General features: G+C 38.0%; 1 protein-coding gene across 1 annotated transcript in view; it reads left to right on the plus strand.

Moving 5' to 3' along the window:
• The first annotated feature begins 663 nt into the window (after positions 1-663).
• LOC125794052 (interferon-induced very large GTPase 1-like) overlaps positions 664-21,727 on the plus strand; it is a 37,587-nt gene continuing 16,523 nt past the window's right edge. The window contains exon 1 of the mRNA XM_049473457.1: positions 664-1,559. Within this exon, the coding sequence (XP_049329414.1) occupies positions 854-1,559 (706 nt within the window). The 5' untranslated portion in view covers positions 664-853. The remainder of the gene's footprint in view (positions 1,560-21,727) is intronic.

The raw sequence follows: 21,727 nt of genomic DNA on the forward strand, positions 1-21,727 counted from the left end.
AGAATATACATTTTATACATCAATAATGCACATATTCTGGCTTTTATGTTTAACATTGTCAGTAAAAATATAACAATAAGGATAATGTGATACATAATATTTATGATAAAAGGGGATTCACCTCCTGCTGGAAATCACTAAGGTAATGAAGGGATTACTGAGGTGAAATAATAAAGCAGGAACTATTGGAAAAAAAATGGTATTTATCTCTGAAAAATTTTTGCATGCATATTTTTTTTATTCATCACAATTCATGTTTTTGTAATACTAAATAAACTCTATTTATATGTATTATTTAATATTTATCTTATATTTGAGTAAAATATACTTAATTTTGAATGTTATTCACAGTCAATCCTTATTAAATACGGTTGGTTGGGATTTTATTTATTAATAAAGGCTGATGAGTGAGGGTATTATAATGAAATTCATTTGGTAAAGCTCTGTAAACGTATTGCAGTACCGGGGCGAGCAGTGCATACTCACCCACAAAACACTATGCACTGCTTAAGTACGCGATTTTGGACGGAGCCCAAGTATAATATTTGCTTATCTGGGTTTTTATGCTGAAGTATAGAACATTCTAAGGGGTTCACAAACTTTAAAGCACCACTGTAAAGCTTGTAACTAAGTCACCAAAAGTATTTAGAAACAAGTCTCAGAAATTACATCTTAACACTTTATTTTACAGGGAGAAAACTCAGTGGTTGGAGCAGAAGAATATCCAGACAAATATGAAGCACAACAAAAAAAAGAACAATTATTAATTAAACTTAATCTTACGGGAAAGTTAAAACAAAAACTGAAAACTGCAGATGTTCTTAAAATAAGTAAACCATGCACAGAGAATGATATGGTTCAAACTTTCCTACAAAGGCTGCTGCTGATGAACTACAGAGCAAGATGTGGAGAATCTGATCAAATTATCCAAACTCAGATACTGTCAGTTACTGAGAATGATGATGAAGATTTTTATACTGCCCTTTTCAAAAGCTCTTCTGAAGAAGCAGTTCAGTCCAGTCTTGTTCACCCCATGGATGTTCAGATGGCCGTGTTCCACTGCTCAGATAATTTCCTAAAGCAGCTGATAGTGACGAAGCTTTCACAGTGTCAGTACGCTCTGCCTCTACTGGTGCCAGATCCCTTCACAGGAGAGATTGAGTTTCCACTGTGGACGTTCAGACAGATCAGGAAGAGCTGGAAAAGCACTGATAACTCAATGAAGAAAATCAGCGAAGAAAAAACTATTGCTACTCTTGATGCTCCAGTGATTTCATTTTTCAGGATTGGTGACACATCAACATCAAAGTCTCAGCTGATGAACAGACTGATCAATGAAAAACACGACACGTTCTTCCACAGGGACTGTCCAGGCAGCAGCAGAAATCGTCTACTGATGGACGGAGTGGTGGAGATTGCTTGGTACTGCCCGTCTGGGAAAAGCACTGATAATTTCACTGATTGTGTGGCATTCTGTAATCTACACGGTGATGCAGAAACTCATGAGAAACAGCTGGAGATTCTGACTGAAATGTCCTCAGTGAATGTGGTGGTTTTAGGTGATCAAGAAAAAATCAAAAGATCAACAAAGTTGCAGAATCTTTTTAAACTGTCAAAACCTATGATTTGTCTTCTGTCTGAGGAATCTTCATCTATCACTCAGTTGAAGTCTGGAAAATACAGAATTGGAATTAAAAACAGAAATCAGTCTGATGTGTCTGCAGAACTAAGAAAAACAATTGGAGAATTCATTTCTAAAACCTTCACACTTGAAAAGTTGGCAGAACTATCAGATATCAAAGTTGATGAAGAAAATGGAGAATGCAAGCAAGGCAAAAATTCAGCCAAAAGAATGACAAACTTCCTAGATAAAAAAGACATTTCCACAATGAAGGAAACACATTTACCCTGCCACGGGAGACTGTGGAAAAACTGGTGTCAGAAGAACAAGGAACTACATCGACCTCAAGGCAGCAACATAGAATCAACGAGAAGTAAACTACGAACTGAAATGGAGGAAATCCGTGCGCAGCAGAAAGCATGTGGCCTCACTGAATTCATGAAGTTATTTATAGAAAAACTGAATAAACAAAGTGCTGAAGACATGAGATATTTTCTTAAATGGATCACCATCTTTCTGGATAATCCCAACTCAGATCTGTCATCCCTCCAGAAGGATTATGATGACAAGTGGACGAATATCTTGAGTCTAAAGAAGAAGCATGATAAATCTGGACAACTAGAGAAGGAACAAACAGAACTTGAGAAGATTTCAGAAAATCTTAATGCTGCAACTTTTGGCTTAGAGCACATCTTTAGGGAGATTGGTCAGATATATGAATCACACATGTCTGTGAAGAAAAATAAAAAACAAGCAGAAGAAAAACTGAATAGATTTTGTCTACCAAAACTTGCAGCAGAACTGATTATATCAGGATATCCACTGGAGCTGATGGACGGAGATGCTGCTCATGTTCCTCTGATCTGGGTTTCTGCAGTTCTGGATGAACTTAGCAACAAACTGAGAGACCAGAGAGTCTTTGTGTTGTCAGTTCTGGGAATTCAGAGCTCAGGTAAATCCACTATGCTCAACGCCATGTTCGGACTCCAGTTTGCAGTCAGTGCTGGAAGATGTACCAAAGGAGCCTTCATGCAGCTGGTGAAAGTGTCTGATGAGATGAAGGGGGATCTGAAGTTTGACTACATTCTGGTTGTTGATACTGAAGGTCTTCGTGCTCCTGAACTGGCTGGAATGTCAACAAGACACCATGATAATGAACTGGCAACATTTGTAGTGGGGCTTGGAAACTTGACTTTGATCAACATCTTTGGAGAAAACCCATCAGAGATGCAGGACATCCTTCAGATTGTTGTTCAGGCCTTCATGAGGATGAAGAAGGTCAAACTGAAGCCCAGCTGTGTGTTTGTTCATCAGAATGTTACTGATGTTGCAGCTGGAGATAAAAACATGGAAGGAAGGAGACGTCTACAGGAGAAACTGGATGAAATGACAAAGCTTGCAGCTAAAGAAGAAGTTTGTGAGGCAGAAAGTTTCAGTGATGTCATTGCATTTGATGTACAGGAAGATGTGAGATACTTTGCACAGCTCTGGGAGGGCAGCCCACCAATGGCTCCACCAAACCCATCCTACAGTGAGTGTGTTCAGGAGCTGAAAAATACCATTCTCAAAAAAGCCTCTACAGCTCACACACTGACACTGTCAGAATTCAGCACACGTTTAAAGGACTTGTGGAGTGCACTCCTTCATGAAAATTTTGTGTTCAGCTTCAGAAACACACTGGAGATCGCAACTTACCGGAAACTGGAATCGGAATTTAGTAAATGGACCTGGAACCTGAGAAGTGAAATGTTGAGTATAGAAGATAAACTCCTGAACAGAATAGCAAATGGAGATCTTCATGTGGGTGAAAAAGACCTTATAGAAAATATGAAGAAGACAAGAGAAGAAGTGACAAAAGCAATGATGCAATTCTTTGAGGAGGACAAGGACAAAGACACTCTGATTCAGTGGAAAAGCAGATTCACTTCTAAAATTGGAGAACTTCATGATGAACTGGTCAAAGAAACAAAAAGAAAACTGGGTGAAGTCATTGAGCAGAAGACAACTAAAGAGACGCTGGAGAAAAGAAAGACATATTATGAAGAGAAGCTCTTTAATCTGAGCAAGGAGCTGGCTCTGAGGCAAAACAAGGAAAAGGCAGATGAACAAACACTCAAGAGAGAATTTGACAATGTATGGAGGAAATGGATCACTGACCTCACAAAAGACACACCAAAAATTAAGGAAATTGATTTTTGGGAGGATGTTAGAAGAATCTTGTCTGAAAGCTTTGACTCGTCCCTTGTGCATGATCGTCTTTCACAGGAAGCCTATAAAACAATTGACATCAATGTTTCCAACAAGAGTGAACAACCTCAAACTCAGACAAAGAGAGGATGGACTTTTAACGTGGTGCAGTTTGTGCGTAACCTGCTCCCAAAGAAAAAGGATGTTAATGCAGAAGATGAGATCTTAATAAGTGATCTAATTAATGACATTGTTGAGAAAACATTAAAGTCAGTTGAGGCAATATGGCATACACAGTCTGGCTACAACAGTGGTCAGGTTCAGAAAATAATAGACTTTGTCAAAAACACTTTGAAGGAATTTCAATCCAAAAAACAGAGCTACACGTTTAAGAAAGAGTTCACCGTGGATCTCTGCCTGTTTGCATGTCATTTTACAGAACCTACTTTTCTGGAGTGCCATGAACAATTCACCAAAGCAAACGATCCAGAACATTACCTGGAGAGTCAGAAAGAGCAGTACTATAATGTCTACAAGAACTTCTGCCAAGGTGCCACAACAACAGCAATATTTGGAGAACTTCTTTGCAGCAAACTTGAACCATCAATCCTGGAAGCTGTTTACAATCAAACTGCTATAAACGTGGCAGCAGAAATGAGGGCTTCAATTCCTGCATTTAGGAGTAACAGATCAAACTTGGAGAAGCATATTCTGATAACACTTGCAGAGAAGGAGAACTTTAAGGACTACAGAGAGTACATTCACAGTCCCAAACAGTACTTCACAAGATTCATCATCAATCAGGCTGACACATACCTCAAAAATGAGAAAAACAAGATTCAGACCATTTTCAGAGGAAATCTGGAAAACAAAAAGCTGAAAATTAACAATGCAGTGTTTGTTGCAACAGACGAGGTCTTAAATGAAAAGGGAAATGCCAACATGTGGATGGAATGCTTCTCCAAACCTCTGAAAGAAGATCTGAAATTCACTGAAATCTCAAATGTTGATTCCATGGAAATCACAGATTTTGAATTTCTTAGCAAAATTGTAACTGAAGGTCTTACAAAAATGGTGAAAAAACTACATGAAGCAGATATAAAACTGGAAATGCTCCAGAAGAGGTCAGAGGAGATTCTAACTGATCATTTCTGTCAGTGTTGCTGGGCCCAGTGTCCTTTCTGTAAAGCCATCTGCACCGGCACAATGAAAGACCATGATGGAGAACACAGTGTTCCTTTCCATCGGGCAGATGGAATCAAAGGGATGTATTACAGAGGAACAGAGGATCTCGGTTGTGATTTCTGTACAACTGTGGTGCAGAGTGATGGAGGATTTTTCCCCAGGGGAGAATCAAAGTCAGTTCCATACAAACAGTACAGAACAGCAGGAGGAGTGTTTGCTACCTGGAACATCACCCAAGACTGCTCTGAGCTGCCGTACTGGAAGTGGTTTGTGTGCAGATTCCAGAAGGACCTGGAAAACATTTACAGTAAAAAATTCCAGGGGTCAGGGGAAATTCCTAATGAATGGAAGAAGTACACCAAGGAGGATGCTTTAGAGAGTTTGAACAATTACATATAAAGACAAAGAGAGGTTAAATGAAATAATTCTCGTATATAATGGATTCTTGCATTTAACAAAACAACTTCTAAAATAATTTTTATTTTTAAGCAAATCGTTGTTTTTAGGACAAAACCTTGTGTCACACTTTTTGTCTATATGTCTACACAATAAAATGGTCTAAAAAATAAGATCTTGTTACATTGCCTTACACTGAATGATTTGCTTCTTTTGCATCAGTTTCTATTTTGCATATATAGTAAAATGTCTTTGATAATACAACAGCTAAAATCCTTTTTAGAATCAGTGTAACGAAAATGTTTTTTTTCTTTACCCTTATATGATTCACTCTTATCTATATCACTCTTATATTGATCACCTTTTATATACCCACATCTGCCTGTGTGTGTGTGTGTCTTACTCAACTGAAAATGTACTTCTTTATAACAATGCATCTATATTTAACTCATGCTGTGTAACTGTTTCCAGTAGAAAAGTAGATGAATTGTAATAAGTAACAGACAGTAATATTCGGAGTTTTATTTTCACTCCAAAATGTGATGGTGCACAGCTGCACTTGTGATCTTGATCTGTATAAGATTTCCTGTTTCACACTGGTGTTCAAAGTTCACTCTCATCTCTTCACCTGCATCTCTGTCCTTCTTTCTGCTTGTATTTCTCTTTTCTTAATAAATATATTTCTCATTACAATGGAGGCTCTGCTTTTCTTTACTGGCAGTCACTAAACTGACGTTACGAAAAAATTACATTAGACACACATACTGGTCGGATCCTGGTTAAATCAGTGAAATATTCTGCATTAAAACAGTACATATACTGGATACAAGAGTGTAATTAAACTGGCTAGATCATATGAGCTTCATAGTGTCCTGAAAGAAATTCTTACTGACTTACAGACAGAAGGTACAACACTGTCACACTTTTCTCACCTGATTAGGGTTTCCACCCCGTCTTGTAAAATACAGAAACATCCTTTCTGGTAATTAAATGTCACGTCCGGGATTGAACCAACACAATTTTTTTTTCATATTTCCATAAATGTCCAAAACACACGTCTGTCACACACACAATTTTTTAAAGACTAATGAGTGATCATTGAATTAATATACAGCAGTATTAGACATTATCCATTCCCATTTAAAAAACAAATATAACATAAATAAAACATACCACCGCTGGTGGAGGTGGGTGTCTCTTATTTTCATTTCTGAAACGTGGCAACCTTACACCTGAATGAAATGGGATGCTATGATATGGGACACCAGGATGTCCTCACTGTAGACACTGATACATAAAAATGTATCTGTGGAATCTACAATAGTTCAGGAATAAAAACATTCTGTGAACAGATCAGATCAAAAAGGAGCTTTTTCATTAAAGCACATCACTGTACAAATTACAGTAAACAAAATGAGGATTCCAAAGGAAAGAACAGTCCCCTTGGTTAAACATGGTGGATGTTTAAAGATGTTTTGTGGTTCTTTTGCTGCTTCAGACACTTGATGCCTTGAATGTCTGCATGACGTTATAAAATCTGAAGACTATCAAAAAAAGTGCAGTGCAGGATCCAGTGTCAGAAAGTTGGGTCAGTGTCAGAGGTCATGGATCTTCCAGCAGCGATTAGTAAAGCATTCTTCAAAAATCATTATTCTAGATCTACATTCTATAGAACAAGTGAAGAAATCACAAAACAACAGCTTAAAATATAGTGTTCAGAATTCCAATAGAAATATGATAAATAAAACTCATTACCAGGTACAGGAAGTGACTGATTTAATTTTAGTTTTCAGTTCTGGCGCTGTCAGTCTGCCTGCTCTGGTGTTCTACCAAATATTATGTTTGGGAAATATTTATTTAAAGATAACTTTCATAAATCTTTTTTTACACTCATATAATATATTTCTAGGCTGAAAGTTAGGGGGTAAAGTTATCCAGTGTCTCAGTCATGAGGAGAAGTGAAGACTAGCTTTATTAGGGTTCAAGCACTGAAGGTGCGTAGAACCCTATTGTTTTTGCTAAGATTTTTCTTCTTCTTCTTATTAGGGGTTCGAGCACGTAGTGCTAGAAACCCTATTGTAATTGTTCCGATTATTATTCTTATTCTTTTTCTGCCATAGATGTGATCGGGCAGAAGAAACCGTAAGGCCTACAGGGCTGAGACTTGGTCATATGGTAGTACTTCTCACCGCTACTCAGATTCAAAAGATGAGCCCGATCGGCCTCAAGGGGGCGCTATGGCGAAGGTCAACGCGTTTGGCCTCGTAACTCCCACGCCCTGATAGCTTAAGCAAAAATTCTTGCATTATATGATTCCTTGGTTAATGGCAAATCAAAAAGGTCAATAGAACCACTAAGCTCCGCCCACTTAGATTTTTTGCTATTTAGCATAATATGCAAAACCTACTTTTGAGAACTTGTCCTAGGGTCATTGACCAATCCTGTCATATTTGGTGTCAAACAACTCAGCAGAGTCCCAACCTCAATAATTATCGAAAAAATTGTGAAATTTGTAAACAATATGGCCACCATATGCAAATTAATCTTACCGTGGCACACCCAAATTTACTCTAACAGCTGTAACTTTTGAATGCTTAAACCTACACTAATGCCACTTTACAACTTTGATGCCAACATAATTCTGAGGTAACACCTTAATCTGTGTAGACATACGCCCCCAGGGGGCGGAGCCAAAGCTAAAAATCTGTTTCTCAGGAACCGTACAAGCTATGAAGCTCTCCTTTGGCATGTATCATCTATGGCCTATGTCCTAATGTTTTACAGAAGGAAAATTTGATATGCAAATTTTTGCAATCGTTATTAGCCAATCAGATTCCAGCAAGCTTTTGACAGGCTAAATAATGACCAATCAGGACGATACTTATACCCTACATGTATCTCAGGGCCTTCTATCATCCATTAAAATATGGCGTTGATTGGCCTCAAGGGGGCGCTATAGCAGAAAATCAGTTATATCTAAAGGTACAAGTGGCCTAGGCTTGTTATTCTTTTTTAGTTGTATACTTTGCTGTAGCCTTTACAACTTTGTAATTACATGTGTTTACCAAAAATGCAAAGATTTTCATCAGTGGCCAAAAGAGTAAAAATTGCTTTTTTCGAACTTGTCTTTAAGTCCTTAATCAATCAAAACAAATTTGGTCTTGATGCAATCTTGAGACCCTGTAGGTAAATAATTATCAAAAAAATCTTGACATTTTAACTATTTGAGGCCCATAAACCTTGATCAAACATGTACGTGAAAGCCTTTTCAGAGTTATTTGGCCAAAACTCTGTCAAAGTTTAAAACATGCCAAAACTGTTGAAGCTACTACTTAACAATGACATTTGAAGTACATGTGCCAAGTATGAGCCAAATAAGTCTTCAGTAGGCTCTACATTGAAAAAATAACTATTTTCAATTTATTCTATTTATCGCTATTTTCCAACCTAAATGGACAGAAGACAGGAACCTTTCACCCTATCAACACACACATTTATACACATATATAGACTGATAATCTGATCTTGATTGCAAATTGTCAGCCAAATCGGACATGTTTTGCCTCTACAACGGCTGGAAAACTACAGCGATTTTGTAGGCCTCAAGCCTGTATTATCGCTTTTTTCAAATCTAAATGGACAGAAGTCAGGAACCTTTGACTCTATTGACACAGAAATTGACATACACATATAGACTGATATTGTGATCCTGATTGCAAATTTTGAGCCAAATCAGATATTTTTTGCCTCTAATATGGCCAAAGAGCAACAGCCATTTTGTAGGCCATAAGCCTGTATTATCGCTTTTTTCAAGCCTAAATGGACAGAAGTCAGGAACCTTTGACCCTATCAACACACAATTTTACATACATGTATATACAGACCACTTGATCATGAGAACCAATTTGGAGCCCAATCGGACTTTTCTTCTCTTTTTAATAAATAGAAACACACTGATAGGGAATGTTCTGTCTTTCTGATAGAGTGATAGATTTCCAGCAGGTTATATGTGATCTCTTGCTGCGCTCTGGTGGTCATTTGGTGAAACAGCTACAGGTGAATTATTCTAAATTAAAGCTCTGCTGAACTTATTCAATCTTGCTTGTCTTGCTTAATTGAACATATTTATCCTTCTTGTTCATGCTGGTCAGCCGCCTGGGTCATTCTTGTTTACGCTCCACCCACTTAATTTTTTTTTAAATTTGCATAATATGCAAAACCTACTTTTGAGATCTTGTCCTTGGATCCTTGACCGATCATGACATGTTTGGTGTCAAATAGTTCAGCAGAGCTGACTCCTCAATAATTATTAAAAAAATCTTAACATTTATAAACAATATGGCCGCCATATGCAAATGAGTTCTACCATGGTGCAGTAAAATGTCTTTAACACTTATAACTTTTGAATGCTTAACCTGACACTAACACCACTTCAGTCCTTTGATCATTACATGATTCTCAGATACCCTGTCAGTTTAAGTAGACATACACCCCCCCAGGGGGCGGGGCCAATGCTCGATAGCTGTTTCTCTAGAACCATACAAGCTATCAAGGTCATCCTAGCCAATTATCATCTATGGCCCATGCACTAATGGTACACCAAATGAAAATTTGATATGGACACTTTTGTGGTCACTATTAGCCAATCACATTCCCGCAAGCTTTTAACAGGCGGAATGTTAATCAGGTCAAAACTTATATACTATATACGGGTTATTTATATGCCCTTTTTATGCCTTGTGTTTTTTCAATTTAAGAACTGAATTTGTTTCACCAAATGCGCACTAGAGTGCAGTAAGACACCACATAAAACCTGATGAACACTACAGCTCAATTTATCAATGCTTTTCAACTAGTTTACTCACACCACTCATCTAGCATTGCCATTATGGTCTTTATGGTCATGCTGGTCACCCAGCTTGGTTATGCTGGCCATCCAGCTTGGTCATGATGGCCATTCACATTGGTCATTATGGTCCTGCTGGTCATTCAGCTTTGTCCTCATAGTAATGGTGGTCTTCCAGCTTGGTCATACTGGCCAACCACCTTTGCCATGCTGGTCATCCAGTTTGGTCATTATGGTCTTCCAGCTTGGTCAATATGGTCAACAAGTTTGTCATCCAGATTAGTCATGCTGGTAATCTAGCTTGGTCTTCACGGTCATGCTGGTCATCCTCATCCAGTTTGGCGATGCCGGTCAACCGGCAACATGTTTTAAGCCTAACTGGCCTCCAGGGGTCTCTTTGCCTGTAACGCTCGAACCCCGTAAATCGCCGCTTGCGGCTATATTTAGGGTTCAAGCACCGAAGGTGCGTAGAACCCTATTGTTTTTGCTAAGATTTTTCTTATTATTATTATTATTATTATTATTATTATTATTATTCTTTTTCTCCTGTAAAAACAGTTGTGCAGCCTAAACCGTAAGTCATAGAGAAATGAAACTTGGTAGGTAGATGTAGGATCAGTGCATCTCGGTGGACAACAAAAATGGCACCGATTGGTCAAGTGGTGGCGCTATAAACAAGGAAATTCATTTTTCACAATTTTCTCAATAACTCAAAAACCATAAGACCTACATTCAAAATTCTTTTTTTGCTGGATTCCTTGGGTCAATACCAACAACTTTCCAATTTGGACCATGCACTTCCGTCTATATAGATTTTGTGCTAATTTGCATAATATGCAAAACCTACTTTTGCAAACTAGTCCTAGGATTTTTGACCAATCCTGGCATGTTTGGTATCAAAACACTCGTGAGAGCATGCGCTTCAATATTCATTAAGAAAAAGTTGAAATATGTAAACAATATGGCCGCCATATGCAAATTAGTCCTTCCGGATATATGCCCCATTCACTTCAAGAGGTAAATTTGGAGCACTGTTTCTCAGCAACCGTGCAACCTAGCAAGTTGAAACTTTGCATGCAGAATCTAACATACAGCCTCTAAAGGATGTTCAAAGGGCAACTTAATCAATCAACATGGCTGAACACCATCAGCCAATCAGCATTCAGCAGACATTTTGGCAGGCTGAACGTTGCCCAATCTGGATGATATTTGGCAGTTATGTTCAGGTGGAGACACTGTAGTGACCTGCAAAGTGCTGAAACAATCCGCCCACTGGGGGGCGCTGTTCCAAAAAAACGAGTATATGTCAATCATGCTGTACTATTTTGACATCTAATTGTTTTTGCCATATTTAGTACAGTGGCTCTGACAAATTTCTCAATACAACTATGTTTAAAAAGTGCTTTGTTCATTCATAATTGCTAATTGTTTGAAAATAGCTATATTGAAACTACTCTCTGGATATTTGGCCTATCACCTCCATTTCAGTCTTGCTGCACACTGTAGAGTCTCTAGGTAAATGTTCATTAAAAACATTTGTGAAAATTTCACATACAATACTCTCCAGGCATCAAGCAATCTGTGCGTCCTTGGAATTTCTAACCTAAATTGCTGTAACTCTGCAGTATTTGCTGTAATCTCACAATGTTAAAGACCTCTGTACAATATCACTCTGATGAAGCACCATTTAATACAGAACTAGATTAAGAATAACTTGACATTACATGTCATATCAGAACATTCACTCCTTTGTGCCTCTTCTCAACATTAATAACAGGTGAAAGACTTTTGATCATTTTAAATGTGACAGAATGTCTCCAATTGTGTTAGACCTTCTTACACATCACCATCCTATGCTCTAGTAGGCACCATTGTGCTAGTTGGTGCTTGATGAAACGCCATTTAATTCAGAACTAGATTTATAATAACTTCGTAATTACATGTCATATCAGAACATTCACTCCTTTGTGTTAATTTAAACTTGTTTGGTCAAACATTTCAGCTTGTTCTGCAAAGGTTCAAAGGTCAATCTGAATACCACTTTGTGAACATTCTGGTTGAAGCCACCTGATCAATACCAATAACATGTAGACACCTTTTGACTAGTTCTAACTCACTTAATGAATATCCTACAAAGTTCACTAGATTTACATGTGAATTTAAGCACTGATCAGGTTGAAAGGCCTCTGCTCAACATTAATAACAGGTGAAAAACTTGATAATTTCTAAATGTGACAGGGCATCTCCAATCATATTAGACCTTCTTACACATCACCATTCAATGCTCCAGTAGGCACCATTGTGCAAGTTGGTGCTTGAACCCGATGATTGCCGCTTGCGGCTATATTTAGGGGTTCGAGCACGTAGTGCTAGAAACCCTATTGTAATTGTTCTGATTATTATTATTATTATTATTATTAGGGGTTCGAGCACGTAGTGCTAGAAACCCTATTGTAATTGTTCTGATTATTATTATTATTATTATAGTTCTTATTCTTTTTCTGCCATAAAAGTGATTGGGCAGAAGAAACCGTAAGGCCTACAGGGCTGAGACTTGGTCATATGGTAGTACTTCTCACCGCTACTCAGATTCAAAAGATGAGCCCGATCGGCCTCAAGGGGGCGCTATGGCGAAGGTCAACGCGTTTGGCCTCGTAACTCCTACGCCCTGATAGCTAGAGCAAAAATTCTTGCATTATATGATTCCTTGGTTAATGGCAAATCAAAAAGGTCAATAGAACCACTAAGCTCCGCCCACTTAGATTTTTTGCTATTTAGCATAATATGCAAAACCTACTTTTGAGAACTTGTCCTAGGGTCATTGACCAATCCTGTCATATTTGGTGTCAAACAACTCAGCAGAGTCCCATCCTCAATAATTATCGAAAAAATTGAGAAATTTTTAAACAATATGGCCGCCATATGCAAATTAATCTTACCGTGGCACACCCAAATTTACTCTAACAGCTGTAACTTTTGAATGCTTAAACCGAAACTAATGCCACTTTAGACCTTTGATGCCAACATGATTCTGAGGTAGCGTGTCAATCTGTGTAGACATACGCCCCCAGGGGGCGGAGCCAAAGCTAAAAATCTGTTTCTCAGGAACCGTACAAGCGACGAAGCTCTCCTTTGGCATGTATCATCTATGGCCTATGTTCTAATGTTTCACAGAAGGAAAATTTGATATGCAAATTTTTGCGATCGCTATTAGCCAATCAGCTTCCAGCAAGCTTTTGACAGGCTAAACAATGACCAATCAGGACAATACATATACCCTACATGTATCTCAGGGCCTTCTATCATCCATTAAAATATGGCGTTGATTGGCCTCAAGGGGGCGCTATAGCAGAAAATCAGTTATATCTAAAGGTACAAGTGGCCTAGGCTTGTTATTCTTTTTTAGTTGTATACGTTGCTGTAGCCTTTACAACTTTGTAATTACATATGTTTACCAAAAATGCAAAGATTTTCATCAGTGGCCAAAAGAGTAAAAATTCCTCTTTTCGAACTTGTCTTTAAGTCCTTAATCAATCAAAACAAATTTGGTCTTGGTGCAATCTTGAGACACTGTAGGTAAATAATTATCAAAAAAATCTTGACATTTTTACTATTCGAGGCCCATAAACCTTGATCAAACATGTACGTGAAAGCCTTTTCAGAGTTATTTGGCCAAAACTCTGTCAAAGTTTAAAACATGCCAAAACTGTTGAAGCTACTAATTAACCATGACATTTGAAGTACATGTGCCAAGTATGAGCCAAATAAGTCTTCAGTAGGCTCTACAGTGAAAAAATAACTATTTTCAATTTATTCTATTTATCGCTATTTTCCAACCTAAATGGACAGAAGACAGGAACCTTTCACCCTATCAACACACAAATTTATAGACATATATAGACTGATAATCTGATCTTGATTGCAAATTTTCAGCCAAATCGGACATGTTTTGCCTCTACAACGGCTGGAAAACTACAGCGATTTTGTAGGCCTCAAGCCTGTATTATCGCTTTTTTCAAATCTAAATGGACAGAAGTCAGGAACCTTTGACCCTATTGACACAGAAATTGACATACATATATAGACTGATATTGTGATCTTGATTGCAAATTTTGAGCCAAATCAGATATTTTTTGCCTCTAATATGGCCAAAGAGCAACAGCCATTTTGTAGGCCATAAGCCTGTATTATCGCTTTTTTCAAGCCTGAATGGACAGAAGTCAGGAACCTTTGACCCTATCAACACACAAATTTACACACATAAATATACAGACCACTTGATCATGAGTACCAATTTGGAGCCCAATCGGACTTTTCTTCTCTTTTTAATAAATAGAAACACACTGATAGGGAATGTTCTGTCTTTCTGATAGAATGATAGATTTCCAGCAGGTTATATGTGGTCTCTTGCTGCGCTCTGGTGGTCATTTGGTGAAACAGCTACAGGTGAATTATTCTAAATTAAAGCTCTGCTGAACTTATTTAATCTTGCTTGTCTGGCTTAATTGAACATCTTTATCCTTCTTGGTCATGCTACTCAGCCACCTGGGTCATTCTTGTTTATGTTCCACCCACTTAATTTTTTTTTTATTTGCATAATATGCAAAACTTACTTTTGAGATCTTGTCCTTGGCTCCTTGACCAATCATGACATGTTTGGTATCAAACAGTTCAGCAGAGCTTACTCCTCAATAATTATTTAAAAAATCTTTACATTTATAAACAATATGGCCGCCATATGCAAATGAGTTCTACCATGGTGCAGTAAAATGTCTTTAACACTTATAACTTTTGAATGCTTAACCTGACACTAATACTACTTCAGTCCCTAGATCATTACATGATTCTCAGATACCCTGTCAGTTTAAGTAGACATACACCCCCCCCAGGGGGCAGAGCCAATGCTCGATAGCTGTTTCTCTAGAACCATACAAGCTATCAAGGTCATCCTAGCCAATTATCATCTATGGCCCATGCACTAATGGTACACCAAATGAAAATTTGATATGGACACTTTTGTGGTCACTATTAGCCAATCACATTCCAGCAAGCTTTTAACAGGCGGAATGTTAATCAGGTCAAAACTTATATACTTTATACGGGTTATTTATATGCCCTTTTTATGCCTTGTGTTTTTTCAATTTAAGAACTGAATTTGTTTCACCAAATGCCCACTAGAGTGCAGTAAGACACCACATAAAACCTGATGAACACTACAGCTCAATTTATCAATGCTTTTCAACTAGTTTACTCACACCACTCATCTAGCATTGCCATTATGGTCTTTATGGTCACGCTGGTCACCCAGCTTGGTTATGCTGGCCATCCAGCTTGGTCATGCTGGCCATTCACATTGGTCATTATGGTCCTGCTGGTCATTCAGCTTTGTCCTCATAGTAATAGTGGTCTTCCAGCTTGGTCATACTGGCCAACCACCTTTGCCATGCTGGTCATCCAGTTTGGTCATTATGGTCTTCCAGCTTGGTCAATATGGTCAACAAGTTTGTCATCCAGATTAGTCATGCTGGGAATCTAGCTTGGTCTTCACGGTCATGCTGGTCATCCTCATCCAGTTTGGCGATGCCAGTCAACCGGCAACATGTTTTAAGCCTAACTGGCCTCCAGGGGCCTCTTTGCCTGTAACGCTCGAACCCCGTAAATCGCCGCTTGCGGCTATATTTATTATAGTTCTTATTCTTTTTCTGCCATAGAAGTGATTGGGCAGAAGAAACCGTAAGGCCTACAGGGCTGAGACTTGGTCATATGGTAGTACTTCTCACCGCTACTCAGATTCAAAAGATGAGCCCGATCGGCCTCAAGGGGGCGCTATGGCGAAGGTCAACGCGTTTGGCCTCGTAACTCCTACGCCCTGATAGCTAGAGCAAAAATTCTTGCATTATATGATTCCTTGGTTAATGGCAAATCAAAAAGGTCAATAGAACCACTAAGCTCCGCCCACTTAGATTTTTTGCTATTTAGCATAATATGCAAAACCTACTTTTGAGAACGTGTCCTAGGGTCATTGACCAATCCTGTCATATTTGGTGTCAAACAACTCAGCAGAGTCCCATCCTCAATAATTATCGAAAAAATTGAGAAATTTTTAAACAATATGGCCGCCATATGCAAATTAATCTTACCGTGGCACACCCAAATTTACTCTAACAGCTGTAACTTTTGAATGCTTAAACCTACACTAATGCCACTTTACATCTTTGATGCCAACATGATTCTGAGGTAGCCCGTCAATCTGTGTAGACATACGCCCCCAGGGGGCGGAGCCAAAGCTAAAAATCTGTTTCTTAGGAACCGTACAAGCTATGAAGCTCTCCTTTGGCATGTATCATCTATGGCCTATGTCCTAATGTTTTACAGAAGGAAAAGTTGATATGCAAATTTTTGCGATCGTTATTAGCCAATCAGATTCCAGCAAGCTTTTGACAGGCTAAACAATGACCAATCAGGACAATACATATACCCTACATGTATCTCAGGGCCTTCTATCATCCATTAAAATATGGCGTTGATTGGCCTCAAGGGGGCGCTATAGCAGAAAATCAGTTATATCTAAAGGTACAAGTGGCCTAGGCTTGTTATTCTTTTTTAGTTGTATACGTTGCTGTAGCCTTTACAACTTTGTAATTACATATGTTTACCAAAAATGCAAAGATTTTCATCAGTGGCCAAAAGAGTAAAAATTCCTCTTTTCGAACTTGTCTTTAAGTCCTTAATCAATCAAAACAAATTTGGTCTTGGTGCAATCTTGAGACACTGTAGGTAAATAATTATCAAAAAAATCTTGACATTTTTACTATTCGAGGCCCATAAACCTTGATCAAACATGTACGTGAAAGCCTTTTCAGAGTTATTTGGCCAAAACTCTGTCAAAGTTTAAAACATGCCAAAACTGTTGAAGCTACTAATTAACCATGACATTTGAAGTACATGTGCCAAGTATGAGCCAAATAAGTCTTCAGTAGGCTCTACAGTGAAAAAATAACTATTTTCAATTTATTCTATTTATCGCTATTTTCCAACCTAAATGGACAGAAGACAGGAACCTTTCACCCTATCAACACACAAATTTATACACATATATAGACTGATAATCTGATCTTGATTGCAAATTTTCAGCCAAATCGGACATGTTTTGCCTCTACAACGGCTGGAAAACTACAGCGATTTTGTAGGCCTCAAGCCTGTATTATCGCTTTTTTCAAATCTAAATGGACAGAAGTCAGGAACCTTTGACCCTATTGACACAGAAATTGACATACATATATAGACTGATATTGTGATCTTGATTGCAAATTTTGAGCCAAATCAGATATTTTTTGCCTCTAATATGGCCAAAGAGCAACAGCCATTTTGTAGGCCATAAGCCTGTATTATCGCTTTTTTCAAGCCTGAATGGACAGAAGTCAGGAACCTTTGACCCTATCAACACACAAATTTACACACATAAATATACAGACCACTTGATCATGAGTACCAATTTGGAGCCCAATCGGACTTTTCTTCTCTTTTTAATAAATAGAAACACACTGATAGGGAATGTTCTGTCTTTCTGATAGAATGATAGATTTCCAGCAGGTTATATGTGGTCTCTTGCTGTGCTCTGGTGGTCATTTGGTGAAACAGCTACAGGTGAATTATTCTAAATTAAAGCTCTGCTGAACTTATTTAATCTTGCTTGTCTGGCTTAATTGAACATCTTTATCCTTCTTGGTCATGCTGCTCAGCCACCTGGGTCATTCTTGTTTATGCTCCACCCAATAATTTTTTTTTTAATTTGCATAATATGCAAAACCTACTTTTGAGATCTTGTCTTTGCCTCCTTGACCAATCATGACATGTTTGGTGTCAAACAGTTCAGCAGAGCTTACTCCTCAACAATTATAAAAAAAATCTTTACATTTATAAACAATATGGCCACCATATGCAAATTAGTTTTACCATGGTGCAGTAAAATGTCTTTAACACTTAGAACTTTTGAATGCTTAACCTGACACTAATACCACTTCAGTCCTTTGATCATTACATGATTCTCAGATACCCTGTCAGTTTAAGTAGACATACACCGCCAGGGGGCGGAGCCAATGCTCGATAGCTGTTTCTCTAGAACCATACAAGCTATCAAGGTCATCCTAGCCAATTATCATCTATGGCCCATGCACTAATGGTACACCAAATGAAAATTTGATATGGACACTTTTGTGGTCACTATTAGCCAATCACATTCCAGCAAGCTTTTAACAGGCGGAATGTTAATCAGGTCAAAACTTATATACTATATACGGGTTATTTATATGCCCTTTTTATGCCTTGTGTTTTTTCAATTTAAGAACTGAATTTGTTTCACCAAATGCGCAATAGAGTGCAGTAAGACACCACATAAAACCTGATGAACACTACAGCTCAATTTATCAATGCTTTTCAACTAGTTTACTCACACCACTCATCTAGCATTGCCATTATGGTCTTTATGGTCACGCTGGTCACCCAGCTTGGTTATGCTGGCCATCCAGCTTGGTCATGCTGGCCATTCACATTGGTCATTATGGTCCTGCTGGTCATTCAGCTTTGTCCTCATAGTAATGGGGGTCTTCCAGCTTGGTCATACTGGCCAACCACCTTTGCCATGCTGGTCATCCAGTTTGGTGATGCCGGTCAACCAGCAACATGTTTTAAGCCTAACTGGCCTCCAGGGGCGTCTTTGCCTGTAACGCTCGAACCCCGTAAATCGCCGCTTGCGGCTATATTTATTATTATTATTCTTTTTCTCCTGTAAAAACAGTTGTGCAGCCTAAACCGTAAGTCATAGAGAAATGAAACTTGGTAGGTAGATGTAGGATCAGTGCATCTCGGTGGACAACAAAAATGGCACCGATTGGTCAAGTGGTGGCGCTATAAACAAGGAAATTCATTTTTCACAATTTTCTCAATAACTCAAAAACCATAAGACCTACATTCAAAATTCTTTTTTTGATGGATTCCTTGGGTCAATACCAACAACTTTCCAATTTGGACCATGCACTTCCGTCTATATAGATTTTTTGCTAATTTGCATAATATGCAAAACCTACTTTTGCAAACTAGTCCTAGGAATTTTGACCAATCCTGGCATGTTTGGTATCAAAACACTCGTGAGAGCATGCGCTTCAATATTCATTAAGAAAAAGTTGAAATATGTAAACAATATGGCCGCCATATGCAAATTAGTCCTTCCGGATATATGCCCCATTCACTTCAAGAGGTAAATTTGGAGCACTGTTTCTCAGCAACTGTGCAACCTAGCAAGTTGAAACTTTGCATGCAGAATCTATCATACAGCCTCTAAAGGATGTTCAAAGGGCAACTTAATCAATCAACATGGCTGAACACCATCAGCCAATCAGCATTCAGCAGACATTTTGGCAGGCTGAATGTTGCCCAATCTGGATGATATTTGGCAGTTATGTTCAGGTGGAGACACTGTAGTGACCTGCAAAGTGCTGAAACAATCCGCCCACTGGGGGGCGCTGTTCCAAAAAAACGAGTATATGTCAATCATGCTGTACTATTTTGACATCTAATTGTTTTTGCCATATTTAGTACAGTGGCTCTGACAAATTTCTCAATACAACTATGTTTAAAAAGTGCTTTGTTCATTCATAATTGCTAATTGTTTGAAAATAGCTATACTACTCTCTGGATATTTGGCCTATCACCTCCATTTCAGTCTTGCTGCACACTGTAGAGTCTCTAGGTAAATGTTCATTAAAAACATTTGTGAAAATTTCACATACAATACTCTCCAGGCATCAAGCAATCTGTGCGTCCTTGGAATTTCTAACCTAAATTGCTGTAACTCTGCAGTATTTGCTGTAATCTCACAATGTTAAAGACCTCTGTACAATATCACTCTGATGAAGCGCCATTTAATACAGAACTAGATTAAGAATAACTTGACATTACATGTCATATCAGAACATTCACTCCTTTGTGCCTCTTCTCAACATTAATAACAGGTGAAAGACTTTTGATCATTTCTAAATGTGACAGAATGTCTCCAATTGTGTTAGACCTTCTTACACATCACCATCCTATGCTCTAGTAGGCACCATTGTGCTAGTTGGTGCTTGATGAAGCGCCATTTAATTCAGAACTAGATTTATAATAACTTCGTAATTACATGTCATATCAGAACATTCACTCCTTTGTGTTAATTTAAACTTGTTTGGTCAAACATTTCAGCTTGTTCTGCAAAGGTTCAAAGGTCAATCTGAATACCACTTTGTGAACATTCTGGTTGAAGCCACCTGATCAATACCAATAACATGTAGACACCTTTTGACTAGTTCTAACTCACTTAATGAATATCCTACAAAGTTCACTAGATTTACATGTGAATTTAAGCACTGATCAGGTTGAAAGGCCTCTGCTCAACATTAATAACAGGTGAAAAACTTGATAATGTCTAAATGTGACAGGGCATCTCCAATCATATTAGACCTTCTTACACATCACCATTCAATGCTCCAGTAGGCACCATTGTGCAAGTTGGTGCTTGAACCCGATGATTGCCGCTTGCGGCTATATTTGTATTTATTTTTGTTTGTTTCAGTGATAGTTCAGTGCTGTTCTGTTGAAACTTAGATTACTACACCTGCATATCAGATCGACTAAATGTTGCCATTTAAGTCCATCTATTATAAATCTACAACTCTCAGTATATGCACTGTTACATATGTATGAGCCTTTTATAATGACCAGTAGGTGGCATTGCTCTACTGTTCAGTGATTATATATATAATGTATAATTATATATAATCGTTTTCTGAAAATATGATGAAAGAAAAATAATAAATGTTACAATTTACATCCACTCTGAACTGGGTCTAAACTAATCTCTAAGCAGGGAGTGTGGACACAGAGCAGAATAAAGAAGAGCTGATTTTTGTTTTACTATCAAACAGTCATTACACTAAACTATTCCAAGAATGCTAACAATTTGTGTCAAAATGTTACAAGATATTAATGTCAAATTATCTTTTTGGATCAAAACAGATCAAACAGTGCACCTATTGACATATAATATATGTAAAAAGTAATGCAATATCTATTCATTTATTGTTTTCTTTCTGAATTAAAGGGTGTTTATGCTGCTTTTGTTGGGTTTTCCTGAAATCAAGGGTATTAAAATAGAGTTTATCCTGTTTTTGTTGGAGCAACTGTTTCTACTGTCCAAAAAGGGATTTTTACTAGATGATGAAGCATTGCTGTGACCATTTATAGTAAGTGACAACACCATCACAACTCCCTTCATTTTGTTACCTCATCTGAAAAATACTGGATTGAGCTCCATAATTCCAGAGAACACTGTTCCACTGCTCCCAAAGGAGCGTCCACAGACATTCGGACATATATTGTAGTGTCATTTTGCCACCATGTACAGTGGGTATGGAAAGTATTCGGTCCGTGTACATTTTGTCAGTTTGATTCTTGAACTG

This window comes from Astyanax mexicanus, unplaced genomic scaffold (assembly GCF_023375975.1).
Source record: "Astyanax mexicanus isolate ESR-SI-001 unplaced genomic scaffold, AstMex3_surface scaffold_38, whole genome shotgun sequence".
Lineage (NCBI taxonomy): Eukaryota > Metazoa > Chordata > Actinopteri > Characiformes > Acestrorhamphidae > Astyanax > Astyanax mexicanus.